This window comes from Xiphias gladius, chromosome 17 (assembly GCF_016859285.1).
Source record: "Xiphias gladius isolate SHS-SW01 ecotype Sanya breed wild chromosome 17, ASM1685928v1, whole genome shotgun sequence".
Taxonomy (NCBI): domain Eukaryota; kingdom Metazoa; phylum Chordata; class Actinopteri; order Istiophoriformes; family Xiphiidae; genus Xiphias; species Xiphias gladius.
In genome coordinates, this window is record NC_053416.1 from 18,532,501 (window position 1) to 18,549,281 (window position 16,781).

Consider the following 16,781-nt stretch of genomic DNA (forward strand, 5'->3'; position numbering starts at 1 on the left):
TTAATTATTAGTAATTGCTCAGTTTTATCTGTTGGGTTCTTTGAAGGCACCTAGTGTCACCTAGGCAGAGCAGAACTCTCCAGCATGTAAGCTTTAGGTGTAAGCTTTGTTACAGCAACACAGTTGCCTTTTTAGGAAGGTGATTACTCTCTCTCTTTAAGTGTCAGAGTCTCTACTTTGTGAATTGATGCTTCATTATGACTACACAGAGTCTGTCTGTGCTCCTGAATAATAATGCAGTGGTGAGTTTTGTGCCCTAATGATTGGGGGTCCTGGGCCAGGGAAAAGCTCTTCTCCAAAGTTTAAGAGGTCCTCGAGCCCCCAGGCAGAGAAGCCTCTGTCAGACGTAGGCTGACTCACTAGACTGGGTCCTGCCCAGGTTGGGGGCCTGGGACAGATGTGAAACATCCTTCTTGCGCACTTCACAGATGGACTTCCTTCGGGCCTGCACCCCTCGGATGGCCGTCTTTATCTTCCTCCAGCCAAGGTGGTTGAGCTCAGCCAGGTTGAGCAGCACACATATGCCACTTACAGCAAACATAAAGACCAGAAACACGGTCTTTTCTGTGGGACGAGATACGTAACACTCCACCTCTTTGACACATGGATAGCGATCACACTCAAACATCCCTGGCACATTGAAGCCATACAGGAAGTACTGGCCAGCCAAAAAGCCGATCTCCAGCGCATTGCGGAATACCACCTGGATGACGTAGAAACGTGATATGCCTTCCTGCCGTCGCACTTTAGCACTCTTGTGTGTTTGAGGGAGTCCTCGGGGTCCGTTAGGGATCTCCTTGACCTCCAGGCAGTCATGATCCTCCTTACTGCTGTCAGGGTGCACCAGGATGCCATTGATGTTGCGGGCGTGAAGCTTGCGAGCATGATGGTCATGATGGCGACCGTGGTGACCGTGACCATGGTGATCCATGTAAGGATGAAGGAGAGAGTAGCTTCGGTCACGTGCTTTGGCAGACTGGTGAACAGAATATGTGATGAAGCACAGGCTCGGTGTGCACACCAAGATGATCTGAAAGACCCAGTAGCGGATGTGCGAGATGGGGAAGGCCTTGTCATAACAAGCCTGGTTGCAGCCGGGCTGCATGGTGTTACAGATGAACATGGTTTGCTCATCCTCATACACCTTCTCGCCCACTATGCCTACTATTAGGATACGGAAAATCACCACCACAGTCAGCAGGATCCTGCAGAGAGACAGAGGGAGAAGGAAAGGGCAGCAAGGGAAGGGGGTGAAAGGGAGAAAGACGGCGTCAGTTAATGAGGCGCAAACGCACAGAGGCTCAGGAAATATCTGGCTATGATTCTGACAGTGTAATGATTGCCTTGGTTGTCTTGGTTCAGTAAAATCTAATTGGTGATTGGATGTTGATTTAGTATGTTTGTTTGAGTAATGGCTTTTTGGACACTAAAGGGACAGAATAACATTATGTTCACCTTGCACTTTAAAACCATTTCAGAACAAAGCAAAGAAAATAGTTTTTGGGCTAAGAACCCTTGACGGACCTAACTATGTCCATGTATGTGTGTGTATGCATGGGTATGTGCATGCATGAATGTGTGTGTGTTTGCATGTGTTATCACTCAGCTGCCGTGACAAACAACATCAACATCATCGGCATACTGGAGTTGCGCTCTAGATAACATGCACACATGAGCTCTCTAATCGTAAAAGACTGGCACAGGAGGGGTTGTCAGAAGATAAAGGTGATTTCACACTCATCTTCACTGCTGGGCTGAAATTGAACATCACATTCATTGATATCAGTGTGTGCGACTGCACATACATGCTTAAACGGCGATTGCTATCCACTGGTTTAAGGAACAGTGTTGTAAAATTCATTGGTAGTGTTTTTCCAATAATACAAATTCTTGCCTTTCATCGCATTCTATCATGAATCTCTTCACTGCTACAGCTATTTAACAAATATTAAACAGCTGTACAAATGACCCCTTTTCACTGGCACCATATTATGGGTCAACAAATGTCACAGTTGCAGAGCTTTTAGGGGTGCACCTGTTTAGAGACCTTAGATACCAAAAAAGTCAGTCACCTCAAATCTGCTGCTCTAGGGGTCATAGTATGGATACCAGTAATTAGCAACCTTCTGCTGAACTTTGTATGCTGAACCACAGAGGTGGTAGCTTCTAAAAACTGGGGGGACTTCCCATTGAGCATCATTAGTACATTGCTGCAGTAATAGAAAGCAGTGTCCCAGAGCCAGTGGATCAAGAGAGCAGTGCAGCTAGTTATCAAGGCCTCTGAGAGACTGCTGTAATGTAGTGTTATCTTCTGGTGTCAATCCAGAGTGGGCACTGAGGCTTCCAGGCTGCACTGTCAGCTGTTTGTAATGAGCCAGGAAAGCCTGCAAATCATGGGGCTTCCCGGTATTTATCCCACAATGCACTAGTTGTGCATGCTCCCTGCATGGAGGAGCCAATTACTTAGAACACACTTATTTGCAAGCACAAGAGGGCCACCCAAGGCAACTAAAGGAACAGAGATAGATGAAAGCTGGCTCCAGGTGGATTGGAACAACTGGGGTAAATGGCAGTTATGTATGACAATACCCATCAATTCCGGCGGTGTAAGGTTATATGAGTCCTGTACATTTTAAAATGCACATTAAAAGTTGTTCTTTGTTTTTGTTTTTTTATCCACGTCAAATGAGACTCCATAGTGTATCTTTTGATTAGGACTCAGAAATACCCAGACCTGCCTTCCATAGACAGTTACCACAGCAACCAGAGAATTGGTGAAAGTTGAGATTCTGCAAACGAGTGAAGGGAGACAAGAAGGGTGAAGACACAGAGGTAGGGAAGAAAAAAATATCCTAAAATTGTGATAAACGTCTAAAAAGTTTTTCACTCCTTGGGGAAAATAAATGCCTTTGAATTGGGCTATTGAGGAGATCAAGAGCCCAGTGGAAAACAGGTGAAGGTAAGAGGTATAGCAGAGGAACATGTGTTAGTGTGAAACAGACTTAAAATAGAGCAGCGTGTCGCTGCAGGACTGTTCCTGCTCCACCTGCAAGTGCATGCCTCTGTGTATTTTTGTGTGAGATAGACAGACACGAGGACACAGAGACAAAGAGGGAGAGTCAGCCATGTGTATGACTTGTGCAAAATGGCAAATGTGTCCGTCTGTGCTCGGAGCAGCTGCAAGCAGATATGCTACGCTGACTTCCAGTGTGTTTGGAAAATCAGCAAATTAAAGCTTCTCTGCACCGTTGGTCTTCCAGAGGTTAAATGCAGGTTTTGTATGTAATTTAGGTAAAGACATTCAGTCACTGATGATCCTCTGCTTTGAGCCAGATGTATCTCCCTTCATTGGTCATTTGACAGCAGTGGATTTGACCTAAGTGGTGTTATTGATGGTTCTCTGCATCATAAGGAGTCATTTGAGGCATACCGCTCACTGGGACAGAAGTCTGTGGTTGACGCTGCACATTTATATGCAAAATTTGTTTAAGTAATATACAAAATATGAAACTACCTCATGGTCAGTGTCAGTGTTAATCTGGATGTCGATTTACAACAAAGTAACAGATTTGAGAGCAGCTAACAGCATGTCAGCATTCACTTTCTGTTTCTATACAAGGTCTGCCTCTTCTCATGCCAGTGATAATTACATCGTAATAGCATTAACTAAATGTCACTAAGTCTGCCAGTTATCCACATCTCTGTATAGTGACACAAGCTCATAGACTGGGAAGGCCTTTTTAGTGGATACTCGTAGTTAAGATTCTCTAAAATATGTATATATATATACACACACACACATATATATATATGTGTGTGTGTTTCTCATTACTAGTGGACACTGTCTATCCCTTATCCTAATATATACTATTCATAAGACTGCACTGTATCCAAAGCTTGTTTTAGCGGCATTCTACACCCTCAGGAGTCCAGGTTCATTCTGATTGATTTTTGCCAAATTTAAGCATTAATTTTTGTCTTTTAAACTGTCCTTCCCTGACATGCATGGTGTCTCCTTTTTCAGCACAAACTCATCTATAGGTATGACTCATCATTTTGTTAATTTCATAAAGTATAAAGTCTGCCAGGAATCCAAAACAAAAACAAACAAATAAATAAATAAATACAAAAATGATACAGGCACCTATAAAAGTTTAACATTAATTTCGGAAGTGATAATCACCCAAAATATCATTACAGAACAGTTGAAGGTTCTAAAGAATATTGTTTCACTATGTATGCACACAAATACTACAAAAAATGTAAGAAAAATAAAACTATAATACAGTCTATTTACATGTAAAGTGATTTTATTCCTTTCCTTTTTTTGTTCCTTTTTTCATTTAAACAAACTTTATAAATAAAGTTATGTTATTTTAAATGAAACGTGCTCAGTGTATTCACCAATAAATAGACAGACTCCTGAGGGATGGACAGCTAGGAATGTTTCACATTTTTACTGAAGGCGAGCGGACTGAACTTGTGTCTCCTCCCTATTGCGAGTTTTTGATGCGTAGCTTCACAGCGATCAAAAGTAAAGATTCATCGAGGCATCGTGTGTTTATCACCATTAAGTTGCCTTCAAAGCCAGACAAAGTTGTGAATACCAGCGGAGAACTTGTTTCTGATGTTGCAGTTCAATACAAGGACAAGTGTACAAAGTTAATCGTAAATATAATGTAATAACTCAAATTTCTCTATTCTAATTTATGTAAATGATTGTGTTGGACTAACAACATATCCATACTACTAACAAGAACAAACAAGCAGTTTCTGGCGAGCCCCCCTTAAATCTTCAAACAGCCTTGCATAGGTCATCTTTATGTGATGCATTTACAAGTTACCATTGACCACCTACAAGCACAAACCTACTAAAATTTATTTGATTGTGTGCTAATTTTCTAAATGCATGAGTTGTGGAGGATTGAATACAGAACAAATGGCTAACTGGCACACAAAGAATTTTAGGATAATATGGACCACAAAAGATAGACCCCTAAATTACGACATACCTTGTGACTGGAATTTTGCTTAGTGCAGCCTTGTTCACCACCTGCCGACATTACTGATTGATTGTCATAATTCAGACAGTTATATGCTTTTGATTGTATAGTGACTCCAGAGTAAGAATTTTCAGACATACATATTGAATTTCATTAGATATGAAGCTTTTTCCATCGAAGATTTCTTTCTGTACTTGTTTGTTGAGCAGTTTTACATTGTTAAAAATTTCCTAGACATTGCAAGTATTAAGTGCTGTGCTATGTGTGTTTGCAGGCATGCGTGTGTGTATTTGTGTGTGCTTGTGTATGTGTGTACTCTGTTGCTGGATAACAGGATAATCAGCACAGGGCAGATTGCTGCATTAGCGGAAAGCAGTGGACGAAGGTTATCTGCAAACATCAGTGTTTTAAGTACTGCAGAGTAACAAGCCAATACTGTACGTCAGAGCGGATTGGGACAAGATAGCTCCGAGGCCCAAACCTGCAGAATATTCAATAACCTCCATAAATGATGACAAAGATTTTAGAATTTTTAGCATCTCAGCCCTGAGGGACTGAATATGAAAATAAAGCCACTCCCCGAGTCGATTCAAAAAGGACAATGTGAGGAAGATGCAGACACTAATACACTTTCAGTCATATGATTCTTCAAAGTTCCTTAAGTGGGCAGTAAACTATCCCCCACATCGGCCACCACTCATCGCCTCATTTAGCTGTCTGCTTCCTTGAGGACCTCCTCTCATCTTAGACTAATCTTGCCAGTTTCTGAGACTTTCTAAATCCCTAACACTGTGCCAGAGATTTAATGAGTTTTTAAAGAAAATGAATATTTCTGTGTCTCTGAATTGGGCTCCCATGCCAAACTCTTTCCTAATTTTCACTTTTCTTATGCGGCATCACTGGCAGCTGGCATTTTCATAAAGTGCAAAGACCAACGGCAACTCATGGACAAGCTAACAAGAGGAGGAAGTAAAGATGAAGGACATGGTATTTCATTGCTTTGTAACTCTAGAAACTGATCCGTAGGCAGCTGACTGACCTGTAAGAGTGTGTGTATAGTGTAACGATAACTGCTCTTCAGCTGGTGTATCGGCTGGACATGCAGGCTCTGTCTTTCCCAGAGGCTTTCACACAGTCTCTGACACACACACACACACACACACACACACACACACACACACACACACACACACACACACACACACACACACACACACACACACACACACATACGTTCATTCATACAGCAGCTGTTGTCGCCAGACTCCAGGGACAAAAATGACCCCAAGCACAGCAGCAGATGCACTGGGAAACAAACACACACTAAATTAATTCTCGCACGCACATACACACATTATGTATATAAATCCCTCTTTACTGTATCTGAGTAAAGAGTAAACATCTCTACATCTAGGTGCACAGACAGTCCTCTGCAGGACTAGTGGGTTCAGTATTATCTGTGGAAAGACCCTGAGTAAAAATATTCCTCCCACCCATACACTCTCAATAATTAGCTCCACTGACTGCTGATGGCAGCACATAATGAATAAAGACCTTATCAGGCATAAAAATTAGGCAGCATAATTATCAAAATGCAGACATTTCTTCCTCCCACCCCTCATCCACTGTTTGACTCTCAAACTGTTTTAATAGTCTTAGGTCTTGCCCACATATCAGGCAGACATGCATGACCGCCTGAGGTGTCACTAAGACTCGGTATCATGAATACAGTAATATAAGCCAAACTTGTGTGTCTTCCTCTGCAGTGGCTCGCTTATTTCTGGCTTCCTCTGCAAATACGTATCGGCAATATTTGAGACTAGGTTTAAAAAGAGAACTCTATGATATATGTGATTTTAGTGAGACTCTCTAAAATGCTCCATAGAGCTCAGGGGAATCAGAGTCAGGTGTTTGTTTTTGTCACGAGTGACACCCTCATCATTATATGTACTTTTTATTATCAATTGCTTGTACAAATATATGGATTTTTGCTGCTTTAAAAAATATTATTTCTACTACATGGGCCTTGCAGTAGCCTAGCTGCAATTAGATGTAAGGTAAGCTGTATATTTTCTGTTGTAATGAAAGCCAGAGTTAAATGCAAAAACATCCAATTTTGACTGAAGTATTCCAAGAGTGTAAAAGTCTTGAGGCCTCCAACTCTGTGTAACAACAACTCCTTCCTTCATGGCTTTTGCTAACTTCCTGGCAGATTATTTGTGCTTCTGGCAATGTGATGCAACCTGGCTGGCGCTGATAATTGTTGCCAGAACTTTCTTGCTGGTTGATCATTTCTGTGCTGCACCATTAAATTGAGTTTGACACTTTTAATTCCATCATACCTTTAATTTGATTTGCCACCCATCCTGCTTTTTTTGCTCTTCATTTCAGATAAGTTTGGCACACAGTGTAAATTTTAATCAGCGATCTATTCTGAAAATTAAAAGCACTCTAACCACACTATAAAGAAAAAATGGCTCACTGATTCAAAACCAAATAAGGCCGCAGAGTATACTGCACTTCCCACATGTAAAGGCTAACCGTAGTCATGCACTATCATTATGAAGATAACTCACTCCTAACATTAATGAACTCCCAGGAAAAAATAATACATATGTTTTCGTTCTGAATACAACATTAAGGAAAACAAAATACACAGAAAATGCCATAGATATGTCACCTTGCCCTCTCTTTATTTTTCAAATCAACCTCTATTTTCTCTTGATGAAATAAATGTCTATATTAATCAGTGCATTTAACTCTAATACACAGTTTGGTGTTCATTGGACCGCATTAGTTAAATAACCACTAAATAACTCAACAGGCAAAAAACATTTTGGAGATTTCTAGGACTAATTTATCCATTAAGTTGTTGGATATGCTTTTATTGAAATATGCACAAGTTTACAATGTATTATATCTCTATACAATCTACTTGCACCTTTATGAGTGTCAAAATACAGCCAAAATGTATGCCCTCAAACATACACACTTCTGGATTTATGAATGTTTTAGAATCTCAAAACAGTCTCTCAGGTCATAAAAAGCTGAGAAAACCTGTCCTAACCCAATTAAAGACTTTCACCGCATGTGGAAAAATGATTGGAATAAAAAACGTTTAAGATGTGTAGAGAAACATGACACACCTGGCAAAGCTCAGACACACACCATCGATGTGTTGCTGAGATGAATAATAGCGTGTGCTGGATGAAAGCTGAGGTCAGCTTTAGTGGCAAAATCTCCCCGTCGAACAGTATAATCAATAGCATTCAACAGCAAGGATTGCTGCACAAATAAACAAATGACAACTCTAGATGCGTAGAAAATTGTTTAATTTGAACTACTGTCCCACTCCTCGCCGCAGTATGATGGATTACTAATGCTTTCAATGCTTTGCAACACAATCTTTCCAGACATTATAGATTTTATCTAGGGAGATGACTATTAATGATACATGAAATATTCTCTAGTTTACTATTAGACAGAATGATGCCCTCAATTAAAGCAGAGTATTCCTACATCTAAAGTTATTTTGGGAGAAGTAGGGTGCCCTTCTCAAAGTAGGGTCCTCCTTCTTGTGGGTATCCTGACCTATTTAGGAAAAGTGCAGAGAAAACACAAATATGTGCATGAGAACCTACAGGAGTGAACAACTTCAGGTCCAAGGAGCAAATAGTCATCTAGATTTTGCTTTTAGAGCCAACAAACAAGGATGTAGGTATATTTGGTTTCATCAAACCTTTCAAGCCTATCTATTTATGTATTGTTTTTTTTTTTTTTTCGTACCATATAGACAGAGTTTAAGACCAACAAGGTATTTTATATATCACTTTGTCCATTACATTAAAAGGTTGGTCAAATCTGCATAAATTTTTGATGACTGGCTTGACATCAATCACAACTTGCAACAAGGGCCACATAACACTTAAAATTTTATGAAGTAGTTATAATGTTCAAGTGGGGAGTGATAGGTATTGAATAAAAGATAAGTTTACTCTGTTATCCTGAAAAATATAAGTAAATGGATATGGAGATTTACTACGGAGTGCATAAATTACAACAAAATTCCATTTTCTAAATACGGTGAATATATCTAAAAGGTGCATACTGCATATAATTTCGCTCAGAATGGCTTCATCCTCACCTTTTACAAGAGCCAGAGTAAGAGCATCACATGCAGATGAATATTAAATTAAACAGCACAAAAGGTCTCGTGTATTTTTATAAAATCTTATCAATACAGAGGACACATAACGAGTTTGTCTATGTGTGTGTGCAGACAGTTTCCTCAGCACCAGGGTCAGTCAGCAGCTCCAGAGGAAGGAGCTCTGACACAGATTCTCCACTCACATCTGCAGAGGGAAAACTTCCCTCTTCCTTCCTCTGTCTCCTGCTTCTACCCTCTGTACCCTTTTTGTTCTGCCTCTACAGCTCAAATCCTCTCCTCTCTGTCCTTCTATCCGGCAACCTTCATTTTCTTATCTTCCTTAGATCAATCTAGTCCTCCATTATCTCTGCATCTCTTTTTCGCTCTACTTGTCTTTGGCACTGCAGCATTGCAGTGTGAGGGAAGGTGCATCAACACACTTCCTTTCTCTCTTCCTTCCTACCTGCAAGGTGAATAACTCAAGCCCAAAGGCTTCATCCTCTCATGGCAGAGCTCTGTTCTTATGCAACACATAAATGCACACACCTGTGGTCTGCAAAACATCTGAGCACCACAAGGGAAAAAGAAAATATGAAGTATACCTTTAACTGCATTATTCTGTAAGTATGCATCAGAGAATTATGTTTAAATGCCACGTAAAAGTAGGCAGTAGAAAATTTGGATTTTTATATACAGTATTTACGGCAGTCCGAGAAGTTAAATTAAAATGTATGTAACTTTATCAAAAGAAAATAAAAGTGACATCTCACATGGAAAGAAAGATAGGTCACAAAGACAGATGGCCTGACATGCTAGAGAAATGCCAAATTAAGTCGTCTGCAGTGTTGTGTGGACAAATTTCTGTTTTTGGCAGATCAGCAAAAAGACAAGTAGTTGTTTGTCCAGTTGGAACAAACATGTCTTATTTGCATGAAAATGTATATCGTGGAGCAGTTCAAATGCTGATTAGATAAGGAAGAATAGTAAAGAGTAGCATTGTAGCACAGTAGCAAGAGTAGCAATAGTAACATTTTTAATTGTAGTAACGATTTGTACATGATTATATTGTATAGTGCTACACCAGACCTACCAGGAAATTTCGTCTGACAGATTAATATTAGCTGCAAACCTGTCGATATCTTTATTAATTACAATAATGTATTTTCTATTGTACGTATAAATTAATCATTACGTGTACAAAACTTTGAGACATATAACACAACTACAAACATTATCAAGGCTACTGGAGTCATATTTTACACAAATACAGCTGTACATCATAGGCATAACAAAACAAAAACATTTTATTTGTTTTTTTATTTGCAAAAGTACACAAGTACGTTTGTTCGAAAAATCTTTGCGAGGCTGTATTTTTATTATATGCACCAAGTATATAACTATAGCCCTGGTTGTGTCATCACCTGTTAGCAGGCTACCTCTGCCCAGCAAGAGCAGAAACTTAATTAATTTACCAAATTAACACACAGAATGAGAAAGGTTGCAACATTTTACAGTCCATACTGAGCTGCTTGGTATCTAATGCTGAAAACCCCAGGGTCATTATAACTGTGAATATATAGAAAATTTGGTTTGGGCTAGAGAAAGAGGTTAATGCAGCCTTGACAATGATTTCTTTCACTGTGTAATCACGATTACTGCCATTGGTTATCCATGCACACACTGTACATCACCCAGTTAGAAGTCAGGTTTATGGAAATCACAATACACGACATTAGTCTTTGAATGAGTCATAATTTGCCAGCCACCTGTGGTTAGTCAGAGGCACAGAAGCAACTCTCAATTTGTCTGTCTCTTTCACAGACCATAATTAAGCTAACCTATGCCACTGCGTAGAGTTGGTCCATTTCTATTTTTATCACTGTGCTGTATTCCTAGGCTAATTATCTGTCCTATGCCAGGGCATAGGTTAGCTTAAAGCCTACAATTAAGAAGCAGCTTAATTGTAGCTGGATTTGACAGTCTAGACATCCAAGAATACTATCTGACATTGTCTCATGGTGGAGGTACATCCTCATGTTGCAAGAGAGAGGGTTGGCACTCAAACAGATGACTGACATGCAACCATGTTCCAAAGTTTTGATGCAGGGGAGGCTTTTCAGCCATGAGGAGATTTCACTGTTCTGTTCTTTGGAATTGCAAGCGGACACATGCAAACTCTTTACAGAGACACTATACAAAGGCTGAACATCCTATTTGTGTTGCCATCTAGCAGTTGCTGCATGCTCTGGCCACACCCTGTGAAGTGCAGGACTTCACAATACACAACAGTGCAACATTACATCACAGTTGGTTGTGTTCACAAGTGCAACAGACCACACCTGATCACACCCAACAACACAGTTGGGTGTGGTCAGTGGTGCAACAGACTTGAACCTTTCAACCCATAGAGGTCAGTGCAACAATTTTGACTCCATACATGATTTAGTGTGGAGTTACTAATAAACAATCTACGAGGCACCTTTACAGCACAAAACTGTGCAGATGGTGAACAATTCTCCAACTTGCTGGTACATCCAAAAACATCATTCTGATCATTTAAAGTGTCACTGATTTCCTGACCATGCAGACACATGCTTAGGATTAGCAATCAAGTCTTTATCTTTAATAATTATTTTTTTGTTATTGCTAAGATTATCTAAGAATGTCTAACATCTAATATCTAACAATGCCTGTCTACGTGTAAAAAGCCAAGATCCAGACCAACACTTAATTTTAAATTGATACACCCTAATCCCAGGTCTCTCAGGCCACCAAACTGGCTTGGCAAAGGTAAAAAATATTCAGGGACCTAAAGCCTAAAATACTCACAAAATACTGTACAAAGTGACTCCAAAGACAAAGGTTCTTGGCTTGCATGGCATTGACAAGCAGAGTAGTAGGTGGGGACCTCACTGGAAAGCAGCTAATGTTACAGCTGATGCCCTAGGGTCAACTAGAGAGCCTTGTAGGACAAACACAGTCTGAGAAAAGCCAAAACACACAGGGATCATTTACAGAGCATATGATACAGATCATATTATCATTTAACTATCTCATTTTATGTCATTTTGGAAGGTGGGTAATTCATCTAGCATACTCTATCATGTGAAGAACAAAAACTGGTGCATAAAGTACTGTTCTAAATTGGCCCAGAAATTTTACTAAATGTATTTTAGGTAGTCAGGGAACCCTTATAATGTTCAGCCAGTGAAGTGCATGATCAACAAATAGCTCAAACTAAGCATATAAAAGGAAGCCATTACATCATCAGAGTATTCATTATGACTTCTGAAAGAGGTAGCAGACAAATTGAGAGTTGCCTCTGTGCCTCTGAAAAACTGTAGGTGGCTTATAGTCATTGAATCATCCAAAGATTAATTTTCACTATTTTTTGTACCCTGTGCTTCCAGGGTATTACTGATTCAGCTGCCAGGACTGGATTTTAAAGCTGCATTAAGTATTTTTTGACCACTAGGGGGCAGAAAGACTCCAGATCAAGTCCACAACATTTAGCAATTAGCTTATGAAGTTGTTATGGCTAACATGTTAGCAAACAGTTGCCTACTTACACATCCAGCAGAAACAGAGCAACACGGACATCCCTTTGGTCTCCTTTTTCTGGCCACCTGTTGAATGTAATCCCAGTATTCACTGGCGTTTAGCCCCTGTTTAGTCTCCCCACTCTGGAGAAAAAAATATGTATCTTTTCGGCTTGCTCAATGTCCGACTTTCTTCACCAGTTAATTTGGCTCTTTGCCACTTCGCGCTGGGTAGTTAGCGTACGGTTAGCTTTTTTTTGAGCTTCTGGGCTTGGAGCAGTTGCCAACGGTCATATACGAGCCAACATTATTTTGGTTTTGTCACTGCGGAGAACCAAAACAATGAGCTGAAAATGTCTGAACACTGCGTACGGCTTCGAAGAGGGATGTTGATTCTCAGTGGTAGCAGTAATACTACCAATCCCATAAGCAGAAGGGAGTCAATTTCAATTGAATGGTACAAAATATTGCTTAATGCATCTTTAAATCACGTCAACATGCGCAACTATATGCAGGTTTTCATTCCACTAGACTAGACCAGGTGATTTCATTGGTTAACAAGCTTTCAAACACCAAGGAAGAACTCATTGAAATGACTTGGTGTAGTGTTTGGTTGGAAGGAAAATCTCCATGTTGCATGATTTCAGATTCGTGATCAACACAAGTTTTGGTATAAAGGGTCTCACATCATCTCTGTCGCTCCGATGCAGTTAAAATGTTGTTGATTTTGAAGGATATAGCCTAATGACTCTGTGTAGTCAATTAAAGCATGAGCCAATTGTCACTTCCTAACCATACACACAGAGCAAGACACACGCTGTCTCTCTGTCTCACGCACAAACACAAATCTACTGGAACAGAGAAGTTAGGCCATATCCTAGTTGCAGACTACCTGTGGTCTGGGGTAATGAGTACAGCATTGCAGTCAAAATCATTGTCTTCATGGAGTGTTTTCTTTCTGCCAAGTAATTTTCGAATCAAAAATCTATACATCCACGTTTCAAAGGCTAAAGCATGTTGACTCTTCATTTTTTCAAATGAGCATCCCAGTGGGACATCTGGATTGTGTTTAATGGGTGGAAAATGCCACTTTTGCATTTAATTAATCACACAGAGATGATGTGGAGCACATTTTTAACACAGATGTTACAGCATGTCTCCATGGCACGTCACCACTGCTAATCAAACTAAAAGCTCATCTGTTCAACCCTCCACCACGAACTATTGTCACACAAAATATGAGAAATGATTTAATCAGACAGTTACTATGATGCAAATAAGTGTCTGCGGATAAGAACAAATTGAATGAACTTTTTTTCCATTTTTCTCTCTCAAGTTCACATGGAGTTCAGAGCCATTTACTACCCTTTGATTCTACCTTCCACACCTGCTTGCTCAACATCCTTTCATCTTCTGCACCTCTGCTCCCACTCCCACTCCCCTCTCCTCCCTCTGTCTTATTGGTCTGTGGCCAGCAGTATCAAGCGCAATCTATCAATAGCTAGACTATTAGGTAGTATCAACATAGGAACCGATCTGAATTAACCATAATTCCCAGTAAAGCCTACTATTGAATATGTGCAATTAGTTTATCCCTTAACTAATGATGAGTGTAGGGATAAGGGTGAGGAGAGCAGGGATGACGAAAGGAATGGAGAGGCAGGGATAACTGTGGGGGACTGTAGAACAGAGGAGAGCACTGTAACAAGCCTGAGGAGGCTGGTTTCTGTAGGGATGCCATCAACTATATATATATGTACTATATATATACATATATATATAGTACATAAAAAACACTCAGCTGATCAGTATAAACAAAACCACAGATTCAGAACTGGAAAATCTGGAAAATAAAACCATTACACACAAAATCGATCAGTGTCTTACCTTCCAATCATGGTAGAGTGCTGCTGGACAGCTGCCTCCAGCAGCCTCTCCAAAATGGTCCATTCCCCCATGGTGATGGAGAGGTGACAGAGCTGTCAGAGGAAACAGGACTTGGACCGTTCTATCTCCGACGGACTCCTTCTTCTTTCCTGCGCTCTTGTGAACCTGCCGGCCAGCGGGGGTACACCCGGCCCCCCTGTCCCACACCAGCTCCCTCTTGACCTCTACACTCTGACCTGGCTGCTCGTCAGTGAGTCGTAGGCTTTGTGTGTGTGTGTGTGTGTGTGTGTGTGTGTGTGTGAGTGTCTTCTCCTGGGTCTGTCCCGCTGTGCTTCTCTTCCTGGTGGAGGAGAGGTACCGAGCTGACTGCCTCCCCCTCCTCTCTCCCTCAGTCTCTCCCCCTCCCCTATGCAGTGATGCTTGTCCTCCCCCTGCCGCACCAGTCTGCACTACAGCATATGCTATAGCTCACCATATGACAGCCATGATTACTCTCTCTTTTCCACTTGCCTCTCTTCGTCCCCTTACTCTTTTCTCCTCTTCCTCGTCTGCCTCTGTCTTCGTCCTCCACCCTACCCCCAGGGCGCTCCTTGTACTTTAGCTGCACTCCCTGCCATCAGTACTGCTCTTCGCTCGTCCTTGCATTGTGTACATTCTTTGCCTTTGCTGCACCCTTGCCACTCTAACCAAACCAAACACACAGCGTATAGCTGATCCTCTTGGCTCACCTCAGGAAGCAGCACCGTAAACACACACACTTGCACTCGGTGACAGCTCTGAATCCTACTCTCCCACTTCCTACTGAGGACTGCAGATGCAAACCAGCGCACAAAGCTCCTGCCTGCTGAATGTCATTTTACGACTGGAGGAATGGTCGCTCCCACAGCTCAGAGCGCCACAAGGACCCATAAAAACCTGCATACACACATACACACATGCACACGCAAACACGCTACCACCCAGCCCCTCAGTAATAAATCAGCTGCCTTGCTGCATCCAGTGAGGCTGAACCAAGGCAGCGCGCTGCAGACTTGCTGTCCTGTGTTGCCCCCCTGGCTAATTTCAGCACAGTCCAATGCCCAGAGTCATGTCTGCCACAGAGAGCGGAGATGAAAAGATGTCTTACGAAGCCTATTTCTGGGTTCCATCATCTTGCATCCCTCTCTCTCCTTCTCCTCTTTCCTTCAACCTCCACTCTCTTCTTCTCTCCCCTCCTTTGCTCACGTTTGTGTGCAGATCTCAGTCCTGCCAACTACACCCGTCTCAGTGTTCGTTCCCCATCTCTGCTCTGTGATCTCCCTCGCTGTCTCTTTCTCGCTCATGGAATCACTCTATCTCCGTCTGTGTGAGCATGCAACAACACCCCCCCATTTCTCCTCCTCCTCTCATAGATCTGCTCTCTCTCTCTCTTCCCTCTTGCTCCTTCCCTCCCTCCCTCCCCTGGTAAATGTGCTTGGATTGCTACCCTGATCGCTGCTTCACTTATGCTTGCAAGAACGCCTCCCACTGCACTCCTGTGTCTGTTCCTGCCTGATGTTGCACAGTAAAAAGGAAGTCATGATATAAGCGTGCCTTCTGCCCTGTCTTCACTGCAGCCCTTTGTTCCAGTCTGGAGACCTGGCGTGTTTCCCACACTCTTCCTCCCTTTTCTCGCTCTCTGTCACACATGATCCAGCCCATGCTTCCAGGAGGAGGGTTACAGCAGAACTGTGGCTCTGCTCCACCCCATCCCCCATCTATCTCCTCCCTTTCTCCATCTTACTGTATTTGTGATGACAACACACCTATTTTACCCTGACCCAACCCTCATACCCTTTTTGTGCTTCCTCTCCTCATCTTCTCTTTCTGCTCCTCATTCGGTCCATTTCCCCCTCTTCCTTTTCAACCTCCATGCTCTCTCTCCCTCTCAGGAGAGATCAGTGCTGTATTGTACATTGCTGTGACATTGAAAGCTGCATTCATTAGATTTATATTAAGGTGGTGAGAAAATGGGATGGTCTCCCTCCATTACACACAAGCAGATGTATGGCATGCTCTCACTCCTATACAATAGAGAAACACAGGAAACCCAAAACATGCATTTGTATCGTCATCTACAAGATTTGGGAATGAGGTAAATAACCAGAGAAATGAAAGAACCACATGTTTTTTCTTCACGAGGTGAGTCATGACAAGGTTTTCCCATCTAGAAGACTGAGTCAACTT

At 41.6% G+C, this 16,781-nt stretch overlaps 1 protein-coding gene across 1 annotated transcript; it reads right to left on the reverse strand.

Moving 5' to 3' along the window:
* Positions 1 to 340: 340 nt before the first annotated feature.
* Positions 341 to 14,647, reverse strand: LOC120802947 (gap junction delta-2 protein-like). The gene is made up of 2 exons (XM_040151140.1): positions 14,577 to 14,647; positions 341 to 1,205 (listed from the first exon to the last, which is right to left on the reverse strand). Exons 1-2 carry the CDS (start codon positions 14,645 to 14,647, stop codon positions 341 to 343), a joined length of 936 nt encoding a protein of 311 aa, XP_040007074.1.
* Positions 14,648 to 16,781: the final 2,134 nt, after the last annotated feature.

What these genes read in the sequence shown, in the direction of transcription:
- LOC120802947 (XM_040151140.1), bottom strand. Translation starts at nt 14,647, where the DNA reads ATGGGGGAATGGACCATTTTGGAGAGGCTGCTGGAGGCAGCTGTCCAG. An exon ending in CACTCTACCATGATTGGAAG is followed by an intron (nt 1,206 to 14,576) that starts GTAAGACACTGA and finishes GTCTCTCTGCAG; the next exon opens with GATCCTGCTGACTGTGGTGG.